Here is an 18,005-nt window from a genome sequence, read left to right on the forward strand (position 1 = left end):
AGTCATTTTCAGCACTCTTATTAATACATTATTTTAAAGGTGAACTTTAAAACTTGTCTGAATATGTTAAGAATATATAAATTATAGCCTGTGAAACTTCTTTTTGCCTGTCTATCCTTGACAGGCCATCTAAACAATCAAGACACTATACAGAAGCTACAAAGATGAATAAAACACATTTCCTAACTATAAAGACCTTATATCATAAATTTCAAATGTCTTCAAGCTAAGCCAATCTAACCTACATTAAGATACCAATTTTATAGTTTTTAATAGACTTTATATATTTTTAGAGCAGTTTTAGTTCCCATATGCCCCCTGCTCACACATATATAAACTATAAATTATCAACATCCCTGCATTTCTAATGTACATTTGTTACAATCAATGAGCCCACACTGACACACCACAAAGTCCATAATTTATATTAGAGTTGACTGGGGGGGCTGGATATTCCATGGGTTTTGACATGTGTTTAATGACGTTTCCGCCATTATAGTATCATACAGAATAGCTTTACTGTCCTAAAAATCCTCTATGCTCTACTATTTATCCCTCTCACCTAACCCCTGGCAACCACTAATCTTTTGTTTCCATAGTTTTGCCTTTTCCAGAATGTCATCTATTGGAAACAAAGGGTGTGTATCCTTTTCAGGTTGGCTTCTTTCACCTGGTAATATTCATTTAAGGTTCCTCCATGTCTTTTCATGGCTTGATAGCTCATTTCTTTTAGTGCCGAGTAATATTCCATTGTCTGAATGCACCACACTTTATCCATTCACATACTGAGGAACATGTTGGTTGCTTCTAGGTTTTGGCAATTATGAACACAGCTGTTATAAACATCTCTGTACAGGTTTTTGTGTGGATGTAAGCTTTCAATTCATTTGGGCAAATATGAAGGAGTACAACTGCTGGATCGTATGGTCAATTTTGCAATTTAAAAAAGCTTATATAACCATTGTAACCAATTACTTTTTGTTTAATCTTCATCTCTATGCTTTTCTAGAGTGTCGTATTGTACAAATGATACAAATTTTATTTTTATTTTTTATATTATTTTTAATTTATTTTTATTTATTGTACAAATGATAAAAATGTGTTGAAACAGTGTTTAAGAACCAATTTTTGAGTCAGTACATGTAGGTGCACTGTAAAAGTTTCCAGAAAAACAAAAACATAAAATAGATCCTACAATATTTTTTGTGTGAAAGGGGGAACAATTGATTTCCAAGTCTGAGTCATCATATTAATTTCACAAAGTTAGTAGCCTTCTGAGTAGAAAATTAAGAAACAAATGTGTCTGCCAAGGGTCAGCATCTCACAATCAGTAAAACAGTGTTTCTATCCAAACTGTGAATGTTTGGTTAGTCAATACCAAAGGAGACTATTTCCACCAATTTCTCTGGAAAATAACCTATCAATCAGAGTCAGCATTTTCAAAGCAGTTTAAGAAGATTGTCTACCTACCCTATATGTAGTCTACTTTTTAGTACAAAGGCACTACACTAATGAATGTGAACAATTCCATTCCTTGGAGATGAAGAAAAAAATATTTTATCAAAACACAATTATCATTACACATGAGACAAAATGAATGTAATATGTATCGATAACACGGTTAGGTCAATCAATCTGGGATGGTCCAGGATGGAGATGTCTTGGTGTGAATTTCAGACCTGTTGCCTGGTGGGAATAGTCAGAAAATAAATGGTTATAACAGAGTGACCCCATATGCCTCTATCTACTTGGGAAGTCTGTATTTATGCCTGTTGTCTCACTTTAATCATTAATGATTCCCTCTTTTCATTAAAGTATCCTAGTTTGGTCTGAGTTATATAGTTATCCCAGTTTTGAGGAAATTGAATTATCTTCTCTCCCTACCTCATTTCCTTGTGTGTATTTCTTCTCAGAGGGCAAGTAAGAATCATCAGCTAGAGAACTATTACAATGCTAAATAAAGTGTGATGCATGCTTCACAGAAAGTCTAAGGGAAAAGACAGACAAACACATCTGCTTGGGCCCTCCTTAGCACAAGTTCATATGTCCCTGTCTCTTCACTCATTCATCAAATATTTTCTGGTAATCTACAATGTGCCAGCCACTGTCACAGAAACTGAGCATACAACAATAAACATAACAGAAAAATCCCACCCACATGGAGCTGACAGTCAAGTAAAAAGACAGTACAAAATTTATAATAAAGAATCAGGTAAGAAGATGGAGTAATGTCTGGAGTAAAGGGGTGCTACCTTAGAGGAAGCAAAGAATATTAACAAGAGAGAAGTTAGATGTCTACTGCTGTAGTTCAGGCAACAAATTATTGAATCAGTAGTTGCAGAAGTGTTGAAAAGTGGCCAAATCATAAATATATCTTGAATATAAAGCCAACAGGATTTGGTATCAGACTGGATATGGAGCAAAGAAAAAAGGAATAAAAGATAGAATTTTAAGGGTTTTTGTCTTCAGCATCTTAGTGGATGGCATACTGAATAAAGAAGATTGAGACCAATAAAACTAGAAATTCTCTTTTTAATATGTTACCTTTCAGATGCTTAACCAAAGTGGAGATACTGAGTAGAAAGTTAGATATAAAAGTCTAATGTACAGTGATTAACTCTGGAATAAAGATAGAAATATTGATAGTATTTAAGGGCATAGGACTAGATGAGATCACCTGAAATGTGAGTACAAAAAGAGAGGTCAAAGACTGAGCCCTCAGACATTTGAACATTCAGCAGTAGGAAAAAGGAGGATACCATAAAGGAAAATGAGGCTGGTAGAATATTAAAAGAGCAGTACTATCCACGAGTCAAAGGAGAAAAAAGAATTTAGAGGAGGGAGTAATCAATTGTGTTAACAGTTGTTGTAGGGTCAAGTAAAATGAACATTGAGAACTGGCCATTGGATTTGATAATCTACACTCACACAAAGAGGGTTTTTTGGATGATTGTTTTAATGAAAGATATTATAGCAGGTGTATATCCTGATAGGACTTACAGAGGCAAGTCTAGGGGCAGTATAGAGGCAAGACAGATGATGCAGTGAAGAGAGAAGGGGATTTCAGAAGTTCTTGAACAACCAAAGGGACTACGATCTAGTACAGAAGTGAATGGGTGAGCTTTAGGCACACAGTTCATTTATTTTAACAGGCTGGGACACAAAGCAGATTATTTATTTGAGAATAAGAGCAGGAATCAGGTATTAGAAGTTTAATGTGCAGTCTGCGAGTTGGTATACAGAAGGCAGAGCTGCAATCTGGATGGTTTGGACCTTCTGTGGTGACTGAGGCTAAAAGGGATGTAGGATCTAAAAATAGTCCTAATGATATGTTTGGGGGATGTTTAGGGGAGCTTGGTGAGAAGTGGATAATCACTTAAATTTAGTCATCTACATGTGACTGGTTTTTACCAATTTGCAGAAGGGAGTGCTAGGAGGGGAGGAAAGGTCAAAAAACTGGTAGTCTCATCAAGAATTTGAAAGGCTCTTTGGGGCACCTCCCTTAAATCCTATAATTAAAGGTGTTGAGATCTCTGGTTCTTAAAAAAAGTGGATGGCTTGTACTTACAAGTTAACTTAATCAGTCAACAATATTTACTGAATGCTTGAATGTACTGTGCTATCCTAGGTGCAATAATTCCTATTAATCTATATCTGAATTTGTTCATATACTATTAAATGATATAAAAATAAGATAACAGGTGCACCTAACTCTAATGTAGCACTTACTATGTGTCAGATGCTGTTCTAAGTACTTTATTAATATATACATTAAATTATTTGGTGGAAGTGACTCAATGACATTGATACGGTCATTATCTCTATTGGACAATATATCCAATGCATAGCTCTAAAAATTAAATCCTCTATAACTCAGAAGGCATCTGTTTAGGACAATTATCTTTTAAAGTATACAAATTAGCCTAAATATTTTTCCACACAGGCACTTGAACAATGTTTTCCTATATTTTTAACTTAGGACAGGGTTTTTCCTCTAAGCAGATTATTCAACTCAGCTAATATTTACTCTTTAAGAAAATTTTATTATTCTATTTCAATTCTGACAAGTTTTCATGTCTGTTCCATATTCCTAAGAATACAGCTTTGCTGCTCTCAGCTTAATTTGGCATGTTAATTGTTTTTTTTTTGGGGGGGGGCTGAGTATTTATAGTGCTCTATATGTTGAGATTTTCAAGTAGTCCAAAATGTATGAATAGTTGCTATACACACATTCAAAATGACCGAACACTTCACAGCTATTTAAAGTTCATATGATTACTACTGACATTAATAAACGTCGATATCACTAAGTAAATAAAACTTTTCACCTAGGCGTTAATCAAGTAAAGTCTAGAAGCACTGTGCTGGAGTTCTTTAAAACCCTGCTGAATATAAAAACTGGTCCCAGATTGGAACAGGACTCCGCATGCTAAGTAGGACGGGGCCGATTATTAAGTGATCCTAAACACAAGAATAGGAGGGACGCTGAGGGTGAGGAACCAAGGAGGGCTTTGCAATGCATAGAGAACTTTTTCTATATTAATTGTTTGAAATTAAGGACAAAAACACTATGAAGCCTCAAACAGAAAAAGTTTCACCAATGTAATTCATAAGAAACTCATTTTTATTTAACATTAAAAAATAAAACAAACTTTCTAAAAACCCACAATGTAAAATGAGATACAATCAAATGATAAAACTTAAAGACAGTGTGTAAGCTATTTGCTTATCACTACTGAGTGGTGATTGAAAGGGGTGAGGAAATCAGGGGAATCGGGGAAGTGTGACTGGAGGATAGTATGAAGAATGGAGGGGAAGAAAAGGCAATGGAAAACGAGATGGGCTGCTGTGAAAAACCAGACACTTGTGAGGGAAGAGAGAAGATCCAATCAATATAGGTACTGAAGAGGTATCAGATTAGGTGTCATATTTTGGAAGGCCAGGAGATAACATTTGAGGTGAATGGAATAAAAATTAATTAATTCTATAAGCATTTATTAACACCAACTACATGCCAAACCCTAACTGAGAAGCTAGGTGTCTTGCAAAAGTTTATAACCACTCAGTTTCCTTATCATTCGAAAAACATTAATGACTTCCTCCTGAGTTCCAGTATCATAGTAGAACATGGCACATAATCTTAGTTATGAATATGAATACCTCCAGCAGACAAGCAATTTAAATGAATCTGTAAAATAAGTACAGGTTCTTTTTACATATTGTGTATATTTGGGGGGATATTAAATCAGATAATTTTCATACTAATAGAACTTGACTTATAACAACTCTCCAATCTGCAAAAAATATCATGTGGCTTAGTCATAAGGAATTAAGATTCAAAGTTAATCTTTCTATCAAATCTTAGAGTATTTTTGACATCAGTGAAATAAGAGACCTCTGTTATTTACCAATCACAGTACAAAACACTATCACCCTACTATATTCATAGGTATATATTATATGCTCAAAGTATGAAATTTCAATCTACGTCGTTTCTAACAATAAATCCCTTAGTGCTGCAAAAGAAAGCTGCTAGCCATGAGTCAGTCAGTGAAATTTAAAAAAGTATTCTAGCACCAACTAAGATCCAATTATATCTAAAGTTATTTTTCAGTCCCATTATATTTTAACTGGTAAAATGAACTCCAGTAAGTTATAAAAAAATTAGATATATAAACTATCCAATGTATCAGTTACAAAAATGTATAAAATGAAAAACAAAATGTTGGTACTCCAGTACAAGAAAAACAGAGGCTAAAACCTCTACCCTAATACCCGTATTTCTAGAAATAAAATAGAAAGGTAATGAAAAAGACAAGATGAGAATCAGGAAAGAGGTCTGAAAGACATAAAAACTATTAATAACTCCTATATTAGCATACAGGAATGCTCTGAACCAAACTGGGTGAGGGGGATGAAATGTAAAATGGCTTTGTAGAATTGATTGCAAATAGGGGTCATAACTCTATTTTAACGCAATCATAGCAACGTTTTGCTCCAATTCCCAAGTAACTATAATGTAATTCTGTGGTTTCAACAGTTTATACGTGAACTACTTTTCCTGTCTTTTCATTTGCATGCTTTTAATAAACTGAGTGACAGATATATCAATGCTAGTGTTATCTGTGCATACATATATAGGAGGGTGTGTACTTACATAAACCATATATAGATAAAAAGTTTTAAAGATATCTGTCTTGTTAATAATGGAAAATATCATCTAGTATTAATCTACAATGAATAACACTGTCAACCTTTAGGCTTTGCATCCTTTTGTGATATATATAATTGTAGCCAAAATAAGGTTAGTAAAATTCTTGGGGCAGCATTCAATTTAAGAGTTAAATCAATCGTTGCCCATTCAGTAAGTTTTGATTGTAACTTAACCTCAATGTCTACATAATGACTCCTCCTTCCTAGGTAATTCCATTTCTTCCAAATATTTAAGAAAAATAGGTAGAATTTCTTACTTAAGAAAGCTGACGTTATTTTAAATCAACACTATTAAAAGACAATTCTAGTAACCAAAAACAGTAAAGAAATTTATAAAAAACAAAGAAATATAGAACTGTTGACAGTTTATATTTATTGAGCTGCTTCTATTATTTTCTTTAAAAGATAGCTTTAAGGGAATTTATTTTAAAAGTTCCTAAGGAATGTGTATGTATGTATTTTCTTAATTTAAATATCACTGATGTCAGAGGACAAATGCATTCTCAACTTGTTTTTAAATTAGACCATTCCTCATCCTTTTATTTTTACTAAAGTTGAACTGACTGCTTAAAAATATTTAAAAATATGACTATTTCCTCAAACCACCCTTGTACCAAACAATAGGTATTTCAAACAATTATTAATTTTTATTTTTCCTCTCATAGACAATAGCTCATTTCCTCAAAAAGTGGTGTTATGTGATTTTTTTTTAAATTTTGAGACTTTTAGTATTTGCTCATCTCTTTAAATTGTGATTTGAATATTTGAAAAAATATTCCATGACTGTGTAATTGCACAAGTTCACTTAATTTCAAATTAAACTAGATAAATAATATTTACAAAAAAGGATTCATTAAATCCCTTGAATAAGCCATAATATAGCTAAGATGTAAGTATATATAATACTAGCCAATTATATTAAATTGAATCTATTTTCAAAACACTGAAAAATGAAAATACTTCAAAGTATCTTCTGTTTCTTTACTATAACAGTCTCCCTAAGGTTATCTAATAACATACAAAAACTAAACAAACCAGCATTATCTGTGCTCAGACATCATACTCTATAGCATTTAGCACAGTCTAAAAAGGAGATGAGCATTATTAATTCATATTTTAATTTATGTATCAATGGGCTCATATTTTTAGAAAAGTCATTCAATTGAATCTGAGGCTATTTTGCTTGGTATTACATAAGAGCATAAGGAAAAATATTTCTTGTTCCCCCTTTTGTGCTAAAGACCTGCACGGATGGACAGAAAACATACATTTCTACACATCCAAGGTTTCAAGGGGTAAGACTATTTTTTAAATTAAAAATCTGTATTAAGACATTTTTACAGAGCAAATGTAAACAGAAATAGATTGAAAATAATTTCAACAAGTGGTATGTTACCTGGGTGGAGCTGGTGGCTACCGAGATGCAGTCAATAAAGCTGTGTCTTCGAGTGAAAAATGCAACTATCTGCTGCCAGCGTGAAGGTTCTGGCTCAGCTTGCAGTTCATCTGACGAGCCCTTTTTTGCCCAGTGTTTCTGCTTTGGGCCTGCTGAGCCATGGCTAGAGCTAGTATTGCCTCCTCGACTGCCGCGAGAGTATAGAAGTGTGTTGTTTCCGAAAATGTAATTCATCTCTGCAGCCCTGCAGGTGGTTGCCAAGCAGGCTTACTTCTCTACCAGCTGCTGAGTGGTGAATGATCGGTAAAAACTGCAGCTAGAATTACAGCAGCATCACTTGTAGATCAGTGAAAATAAAAACCTTAAGAAATGATGCTCATTTTCTCAGCGATTTCTTCCTATGAAAGAGCTCGTATCTTCCCTCTGTACCTGTTAGCTGTATGATGGCTGAGTTTATTTTTGCAGACAAAAAAGACGACATAAGGTGGATTTCTTTCTCATGATTATTTTTTCACCAGCGTCTGCAGGAACCAAAAGCTGTTCTTTTGTTAGCTGATAACTAGATGGACTGAAATCCAGGAAGTGAGGTCGATTAGCAGGTAAAGAAGGATGCTACAAACACTGGACTACCAAGACCCTGTGGGGCTGCCTGATTTAATGCACTGGGTGGAAAAACCCTGGATTACCAAGTTTCAACCACAGTCTGTAGTAAAATCCAATGGCACCTTCACTGCTTATATAAATTATAAATATGAACTGAATTAAAACATACAAGAGGATTCTCTCTGCAAATAGTTCTGACTGTTAAAATGATTTCACGAAAAGAATCTTTGTCATTCATATCCAAATTTCTACACCAGGCAGGATCTTACACATTATCTGGCACTGGCTCTAAGTTGTTCAAAGGTGCTGCCTACATTAAACTCTGACTATCTAATGATAGCGCTTTATTACAAATGGATTCTCCTTTATCATTTTATGTAATGTATTGGTTTTTAATGATTAATAACTGAGTCTCAAGGTAGATTAATTACTAAAACAAGTATTTTGCTTCTGGAACTTTTATGATAAAAAAGAACTTTCAAGAAATTATCAGCATCATCTCTCTAGTATTTTATAAACATTCAGATTACAAGGTCATAAATTTCTAAAAATGAAAAAGAATTAATGCTAGTAAATTGTTTTATAATCAGTGAAATGTGTTTTATCCAACTCTACATAAATACCACTCTGGTTCACCAAATACTATCACCTGACTGCTAAAGGAACATATTCTAACATCTAATATCTAGGTTAACATAATAGTTCGCCTGAGAATTGCCTGGGGCACTAGTTACATATGCAGATTGGTGTATCCTCTCCCCATCAAAATGTTTAGGGGCAGGGGGAACCTGGGAATTTTTACGTTTAAAATGCTTCCCAAGTGACTCTTAAGTACCTTCAAGTTTGAGAACCACAAACTCCCAAGCAAGCCCTCTTAACACTGTGCTATATTAGTAATTACAACAATGGTCATTTTAAAACAATATGTGAACAAAAACCCTACTTGATAATTTACTATTGGTTGAATAATTCAATTTTTAAGTTGATAAGAGCATATCCTAAGTCCCAACCTCAGCCATGGATATTTTTTCGGATGTGGACTGACAGAATCTTCCTTGTCTATGTGCTTACCAGCACCAACTAGACGCAGCCTTTTGTCAAACTACAACGTTGAGGTCCACTGCAAATCTTGACTGAGCAAGAAAATACGCTAATGCTGTCTCTATGATGCCTCTGCTAAGAAGTGAACATGAGCTCAGTAAGGGTTGAGAGCCATGTAGGACTCTTGAGGGTAAGATATTTTGTGACAGAGATTATACCAGAAAGTTTGGTGCTTCTTCCCAAGGACTGTGCAGGCAGTAGCTGACAATTTATGGCCCCAGACAGAGTGATCCTACCTAATTCGGAGTAGGAGAATGTAAGAAAACACTAAGGGCAGACAGGTAACTAAGAATCATCTTGTGAAGGAAAAAATGAAACCTCCTGGAAAAAAATTCAAATTTTGTTATGGACCAGGTACCTAGTAAAGACCTGATTAGTGTGGTTTATACAAATGCTACAGTAATTGGTCTGGCCCTAAAATATGTGCCTTGATCCATGTCTGATGAAAACACTGAATACAATTGTTGAATGCAAATCTCCTACCTCAAACTGTAAACAGTACCAACAGACATACAATAGTAGGCTCTTAGTGTGCATCTATTTACCCTCCAGAGCCAGAGAACTTAGGGGTCAATGGTAGGCTCTTAGTGTGCATCTATTTACCCTACAGAGCCAAAGAACTTAGGGGTCAATGGTAGGCTCTTAGTGTGCATCTATTTACCCTACAGAGCCAAAGAACTTAGAGGTCAATGGTAGGCTCTTAGTGTGCATCTATTTACCCTATAGAGCCAAAGAACTTAGGGGTCAATGGTAGGCTCTTAGTGTGCATCTATTTACCCTACAGAGCCAAAGAACTTAGGGGTCAATGGTAGGCTCTTAGTGTGCATCTATTTACCCTACAGAGCCAAAGAACTTAGGGTACAATCTAAAGTTGACAGATCACTGCCTCCCATATTTCCCCAATGTACAGGGAAGAAATACTTCTTAATGCGAATTTCCTATCCAAATCCATTCACATCAAGAAAACAACTTCAAGTTTTGGGAAAGGCTTCTTTAAGAAAATGTCCTGTTACATGACCTACAAAAATCTAGGAACACCTCATCCATTGGCCAGCAGTCAGTATATGCACACAAAAAATCTATACCTAAATCACAAGAGGGGTTTCACATGAGATTAGACTGGGAGGTGGAAGGCGGAAGGCAACCAATTGTTCTTTACTTTAGAATATCCTCTCTCATTACACAGCAGAGATGACAGATAAAAACTCCATTAAAACCAAATTCAAGTTCATTAAAGAAAAACCTGGAAAACCTATTTAAAATAATGGATGAAAAGATGGTATGCAATCTAAACTATCAAAAGGTATCACTATTAACATCTTAATATGATATACAAAGAATTAATATTCTTTTTTCTGTAATGTTTTTTTCTTTTTCAGTGATAATATAATCTATAGAATTCTAGCCTAAACAATAGAGAAAGCTTAAGTTAGTAAACTAAATACGATTAGTTCAGTGGATTACTATGTAATTCAAAACATGATTATGAAAAATTTATGACTATGAGGAATATTTACTTTATAATATTAAATGGAAATAAAAAGTTAAAAATTTATACTGGATAGGCTCTCAATTATATGTGTACGTTTCTAAAGTCACAAACCCAGCAGTCTTTAGGTACAGAAACAAAGGCAAGTACTAAATAATCTTTTATTTGTTTGTTTTTGAGACGGAGTCTCACTATGTTGCCCAGGCTGGTCTGGAACTCCTTGGCTGAAGCCATCCTCCTGCCTCAGCCACCCACGTAGCTGAGGTTACCACCATGCCCAGTTTACTAAATAATCTTAGTGAAAACTGTAAAAAGGTAAAGGACAAGAGGAAAAGCAATATTGAAACTCTAAAGTACAAATACAAAAACAAAAACAAACCCAAAGTAACTACAAAGCTAATGTAATGTAAATGCAATATAACAGGCATTTTTATTAGTCTTTTCTAATGTGGGCTATTAAATTTCAAAACATATAACTGTACTGAGATAAGACAAGACTGAGAAGAGTGACAAGAACACAGATTTGTTATTTATCTGGAAAAACCCAGAATGTCACACATACAAAATCCCTTCCGTATGAGCACCATCTAGTGGTCAATGCATGCAAACTATATGCTCACCTTAGTATACCAGGTCCATCTAAAATAGATAAAATTCAATAATGTTTTACTATGTTCCAGAGATGTAAAAATAAAGTTGATTTCAAAAACTGCTCATTATATACCAGAAATAGGAAAACTTCTATTCCTCTAGTATTTGGTTCAAAAGGCTTATATTTGCTTGTGTCCATTTTTCTGCCACTCCCATTCCCTACAATTTTTTAAAAACTATCAAGAGCTGCTAGTGATTTCATTATATTCTCAATACTACTGGATGAAATAAAATGCTAGGAAATATACTTATTTAGCACAATTATCTGCTCATTGACCCTGTTTTTTCTGTTTGATTTCAAGCCCCTCTTAGCAGGGTTTACTTTGCATACAATAGTTTGAACATAATTTTCCTTGCCATTGAAGACAAAAACCAAATATAAATTGTTTCTTCAATGATCACTGCAACCTCCCATACACTCAATAATACTCCTACTGTCCTCCCTGTTGCTTCATGTACATTTCAAACTTTTCGGGAAAAGGCCGAGGTTTTTATTTGTTCGATTTACTGGTCTAACAATTTTTCCTAATTTCAGCTCATTTTTAGTTTTAGAACCTTGACACTATTCTTATGTAACCCCAAAATTTACCCACTGTGTCCTTCTCTTCTACATTAAGATTTTAAAAAAACTATTATATCCCCAATTTCTTTCTTGATATTCTTCCCAACACTGGCAGGAAAGTATCCCTTTCTGAGCCTTAAATTATAAAATCATAATTATCTTTATGCCAAGCCCTGAATAAAGTAACCCAATCACTATCTTACTTTATTCATTATTCCAGTAACGAGAGCCACCACCATCCACTACCACCACCACCACCACAATAATCTAATAGATTAATTCACGGCATGTTTCATGGTGGCAAACCTTTTATAAGAACATTCAACATACAGGTCTTTTAGATTTTGCCCTCATTTCCTAACAAGCACCCTAAGTATCAGCAATAATAACATAAACCTTCCTGCATTTCTACAGTTTCTTGTGATTGTCACCCTTCCACTGTATTTATTTACCCCAGTAACTGCTTCCTCCTCTGACTTGGCATCTTACACATCCTTCAACACTTTATGCAAATGTCAACTTGCTTTTTTCAGAAAACTCCAAGAATTTAATTTCTCCCTCTTTCATGTCACATCATACTGCGTTAACTATCTTTCCATAAAAAAATACTAATCACTGATGTCTAACCAAGTTACTAGCACAGATGTTTAATAACTGTTTGCTAAATGCATGCATTGCTTGACACAACTAATATCCTAGCAGTTGATTTTTAAAGCATCTATTAAATTTTATTTTTACCATTAGCTTTTATTAGAATTGTGAAGACTAAAGCTGTGCCTAATTTACAATCTACTCAGCAAACCACTGTTATTCTAAGATACTTTTTCAAATTATAAAATAATTCATATACTGACTTCTACATGCAGCATAACAGCTGTTCACTCCAAACCACAATACTATAAAAGAGGAAAAGCTCTCTATATTAGTTTTTATTTTAAAAAAGAGACTACTAGTCTAATACTGGACACTGTATTTTAAAATAAATTGTTGAGCTTCTTATAACATTCTGGTTTTTTAAAAATTAAGATGAAAAAGCATTAAAGCTTGCCTTCTTATGTCAAAATAAGGGTTATTTTCCTTCAATTATGGTTTTCTAACAAAAAGTTAAAGGAACCCTACCTACTCTGCTATAATGCTTACCTGCTCCAAATCTATTACACCCCTCAAATAATTATTTTACGTGGCATCTGCCACAGTAACCTATGAATGAAAGAGGGGAAGCAAGTAGAAAATCCCCAAACTAAACAGCCTTAATCATTCTTAAATTACAATTCTATCAGAATACAATCTGTCAGAAAGTTTCAAGAATTGAAAAACGTTCATATTCTTCTGACTCAGTATTCTGACTTCTGGTAATCCATCCAAAGGAAAGAAACTAAATACTTTTCATGTCCAAAGATTACTCATTGCAGGTTTCTTTACAAAACCTAATAGAGATAACAGATATCTGACAGCTGACATGGTCATCAAATTATGGTGCAAATATATCAGGCAATATTATGTATCAAGTTTTAAGTTTTTAAAGTTTAAATTTTTAAAAAACTTGATACATCATATTACACAGGAAATATACAAGAAAATATGTTTAACAAGTTTACAATAGGAAAAAACATTAACATATTAAAGTGTGATTTAGAAACAAATGATAGAGAATACACACAATTTTTTTCTACTGGGATTGAAAATCCTTATCTATTCAGTTTGCAAATATGAATCAGACAGCCAGCAAACCAAAGTGAGGGAAAGGGGACTAGTGGTTTCACTTAAGAGCCCCAGAGGATTATTTATAATTGTTTCAGAGATTGATTCTGTTAATACCTAACAAAAGAAAACAAAATGAACAAGGCAGAGCAAGAGAATGGCCTACAAAGATGGCCAGGTTTTCAGATGCTTCTCATAGGACCAGCCATAGTATCCTAAGACTCATGAAAGCATGCTGGTACTTTCCTGATCTTTACAAAATGTGTCAACAAAGGTTTACATATGACTACACAAAGATTGCCACTCAGACAAGGCGATGACAAAACGCCAGCAACTGCAAGATTTCCACCAATTTCAGAAAGGGTAAATGTGGAAAAGGTAAGTCTTAGAACTGATGATAAAGGACATTTTAATTAATAACATACTCCTTTAAGCCTCTATAAAATATTTCTTTAAAAAGCTGTGAGGGACATAATCCTTTATCATTGTAATAATAAACAAAAAGCAAGTATATGTAAAGAAAAAGCAATTTAAAGCAGATACCAAAAAACTGACTTCTCATCTCTTATGCTCAGAAAATTAAGGAAGAAATGAATCAGATTAAGAAAGCAGTGAAAATCTTAAAGTATTAATGCTTTCTCTCTCAATACTATCAATTTAAGTCTCTCACTCTAGAAGGAGGATTCGACAAATGATGTCAGAAGTTTACTTGTAAATATTAATAGCTCAACACAGATAGCACAGTAGTTCAGGAAAATACCTCAAGCTTTGCATTCACGGGGGACTAGTTCCAGGACTGCCCGAGTATACCCAAATCCTCGCATACTGAAGTCCTGAAGTCAGCTATGCACTTATAGGAAGTCAGCCCTCTGTATACTTGGGTTTTGCATCCTACAAATACTCTGTTTGATCGCATTTGTTTGATCTGCATATAAGTGGAGCAGTGCAGTTCCAACTCGTGTTGTTCAAGGGTCAACTACAGTAGCAGTGGTAGTGGTGGCACAATGCTTCGCAACTGCGCCCGCACATTAGAAACACCTGGAGAACTTGTAAACCTCCCAAAGGCCAGTCTGCGTTCCAATTCACATCCCAAGATTGATTACCTAGCATTTAATTAGAAGAATCATATATGGAGATGGCTGCTAAAAGGGTTTTGTTGGCTGGCGCGGTGGCTCACGCCTGTAATCCCAGCACTTTGGGAGGCCGAAGCGGGTGGATCATGAGGTCAGGAGATAGAGACCAACCTGGCTAACACAGTGAAACCCTGTCTCTACTAAAAATACAAAATATTAGCTGGGCGTGGTGGCGGGTGTCTGTAGTTCCAGCTACTCGGGAGGCTGAGGCAGGAGGATGGCGTGAACCCGGAGGGCGGAGCTTGCGGTGAGCTGAGATCGTGCCACTGCACTCCAGCCTGGGCGACAGAGCGAGACTTCAACTCAAACAAAACAACAACAAAAAAGGGGGATTTTGTCATATTAATCTTTGATTTACACCAAAAGTCTTACCAATTATCATAATGAAGTAGGTTTTCACTGATGAAGGTAGTGGCTTATTAAACAGCAAAATGGGATTTCACTGGTGAAATCCATAGTATCCCAGTTATGTGAATTGGTTGAATTAATTTAGAGACACAATTCACCCTTGCATAAGGGAAATGGAAGACTCTGGAGAGGCCTAAACCCTTAGGGATAACACCTTAGGTTTAAAACCTAAGACATCTGGAAACTCTGGGTAAACAAAATCTTGTGTCTGGAACATTGTTTTATCTGCTTAGAATGAGCATTTTAGGCAACAACGCAAAGCTGGGGTTTCATGAGATTTAGAGAATAGGCTACATAAAATATGCATGCTGGCTCACTGTTTAAATGTCTGCTTGTGTCATAATCTGCAAACACACCAAAATAACTACTAAAATACCTACCAAAAGACCAGAGTTGGCCGTGTGCAAATTGGCTTTGGTTGGTTTGTAACAATAAGCATGACTAGAAATTCAAAACATCAGAAATAAAAAAATTATACATATCCTGGGAGTGTTTTTGGACAAAAATAATAAATAAATTAGATTAATTCAATCAAGATAAAAGCAGGCTGACAAGAACAGCACATTCAACAAGAAGCAGTGCTTGGGTTTTACGCGTGCTGAGGTTCTTATGTTGTCTGGAATAAGAGTGAATGGCATTTATTTACTTTAGACTTTTTAAAGTTAAACATATGTTAAAATTTCTACAATAACCACTAAAGGAAGAGAAACAATTTTTAACTTCCAAGCTAGTAATAAGGGAAAATGAGATAAGAAAATACAATCCAAAAGAAGATAGGACCCAGGTGCAGTGGCTCACACCTTTAATCTCAGCACTTTGGGAAGTCAAGGGAAGGGGATCACTTGAGGCCAGGAGTTCAAAACAAGCCTGGGCAACAGAGCAAGACCCTGTCTCTACCAAACAAAAAAGCCAAGCATGATGGCATGTGCCTGTAGACCCAGCTACTTGGGAGGCGGAGCTGGGAGGATCACTTGAGCCCAGGAGTTTGGGGTTGCAGTAAGCTATGACTGCCAATGCACTCCAGCCTGGGCAACAGAGCAAGACCCTGTCTCAGAAAAACAAAAACAAAAAAGACAATATGAAAGGAATAGTCTCTAATGTTTAAGAATTAAACACACTTCTAAGTAACTCATGAGGCTAACAAAAAACAAATCACATCAGACATTAAAAAAATACAATAAGAAAATATTACATATTCAAACTTGTGAGATACATTTAAAAATGCTGTTTCAAGAAACATTTATAAAAGAATACTACTAGAAAAGAAGGCTGGTAATTAGTGCAATAAGCAAGTGACTTGAGAAACTAGAAAAACAAGAAAACAGAATAAACTCAAAGAAACCAAAAAAGAAAAAAATAATAATGATAAAAAGAGAAAGGAAGAAAAGATAGAAGAATTGTTTCTGCCACTAACTGGTAAACAGCCAACTGATTTTTTGGCTGTTTACTCTCCCTAACTCTCTTTTAGTTCCCCAAGGGAGGATCAGACTACTTATACTGAACACTATCTTTAATTGATATTCAGCTATCCTACATGTAATTTATATTTACATATACACATATGCATGTGTATGTGTGTATAAGAACAGAGGGGTAAGGGTGGTGGCACACGGCAGGGACTCAAGATAATTGTTTTTTAAGATGGTTCTTTGAAAAGACCATCTTTGAAATTGACACTTTTGGCAAGAATGGTGAAGGAAAACAAAGAGTCTGAAATAAATGATACTATGAATAAAAAAGGTACCATGCCTACATATGCTATAGATATTAAAAGCTATTAGCAGGATATCATACATAATAATTTGAAAATATATCTGAAATGTTAAAAATTACTCGAAAAAAATAGCCTAGCAAAATTAACTGATAGAAAATCTGAATCGTACTATAACCATTAAAAATTTTAACCAGTAGTATGATATCACTCCTCAAAGAGAATTACAAAATCCAGGTAAATTTTACTAGTAAGAAATGATCCTTAATCAAAATACACACAATCAACAAAGGATTAGTATTCAGAATATAAAGGAAATACAAACAATAAAAAGAATGACCCAATACAAAAACGAGCAAAAATTTTAAATGGGCACGTAACAGATAAGGAAACCTAAAGGACCAATAAATATATCATATCTCCCTAGTAAAATTCTCATTAAAATCACACTCAGATACCATTTTGAAACCAAAACAATGCCAAAAATAAGAATACCAATTGATGAGAACATGGATCAATTAAAAACTGTTAGATGTTCCTGCTGAAAATGGAAATGACACAGCTACTGAGAAACAATCTGGCCTTATCCACAAAGATGTATATATAACCTGTGTTTTTAGAAGCACTTTTTATACTAGTAATAACCTGAAAATAAATCCATATCCATCAAAAGTAAAATAAATTGTGGTACATTCATAAACTAGAAAACTCTAGAGCAGTGAAATTAATCAATTTGAGGAATGTAATACTGAGTAAAGAGTGCAAGTTAAAGATAACATACAGTATGAGTCCATTTATACAAAGTCCAAAATATGCAAAACAACTGATTAGCAATTGAAATATATGGTAGAACTTTAATAAGAAAGGGTAAATATACTCAGGATTGTAGTTACTTCTGAGGGGAGAGATGATAGGATCAAGAAAAGTCACATATTTGGAATTTAAAGATGATGTTAATGCTCTTTTTTTCTTTTTTGAAATGGAGTTATTGCTCTGTCGCCCAGGCTGGAGTGCAGTGGCGTAATCTAGGCTCACTG

General features: G+C 34.6%; 1 protein-coding gene across 28 annotated transcripts in view; it reads right to left on the reverse strand.

Moving 5' to 3' along the window:
- The window catches only part of DLG1 (discs large MAGUK scaffold protein 1), a 277,635-nt gene that overhangs the window by 144,149 nt on the left and 115,481 nt on the right, over positions 1-18,005 (reverse strand). For 2 of the 28 annotated variants that reach the window (XM_063622157.1, XM_063622156.1), the window contains exon 1: positions 7,610-9,847. The exons of 22 other annotated variants lie outside the window; for them this stretch is intronic. In XM_063622157.1, the coding sequence (XP_063478227.1) occupies positions 7,610-7,843 (234 nt within the window). In that variant the 5' untranslated portion in view covers positions 7,844-9,847. Of the gene's footprint in view, positions 1-7,609; positions 9,849-18,005 lie in introns of those variants that run through there. 4 more of the 28 variants (XM_063622159.1, XM_063622158.1, XM_063622153.1 and 1 more) reach the window with 3 other exon arrangements.

Source organism: Symphalangus syndactylus, chromosome 17 (assembly GCF_028878055.3).
Source record: "Symphalangus syndactylus isolate Jambi chromosome 17, NHGRI_mSymSyn1-v2.1_pri, whole genome shotgun sequence".
In the NCBI taxonomy this organism is placed as follows: domain Eukaryota; kingdom Metazoa; phylum Chordata; class Mammalia; order Primates; family Hylobatidae; genus Symphalangus; species Symphalangus syndactylus.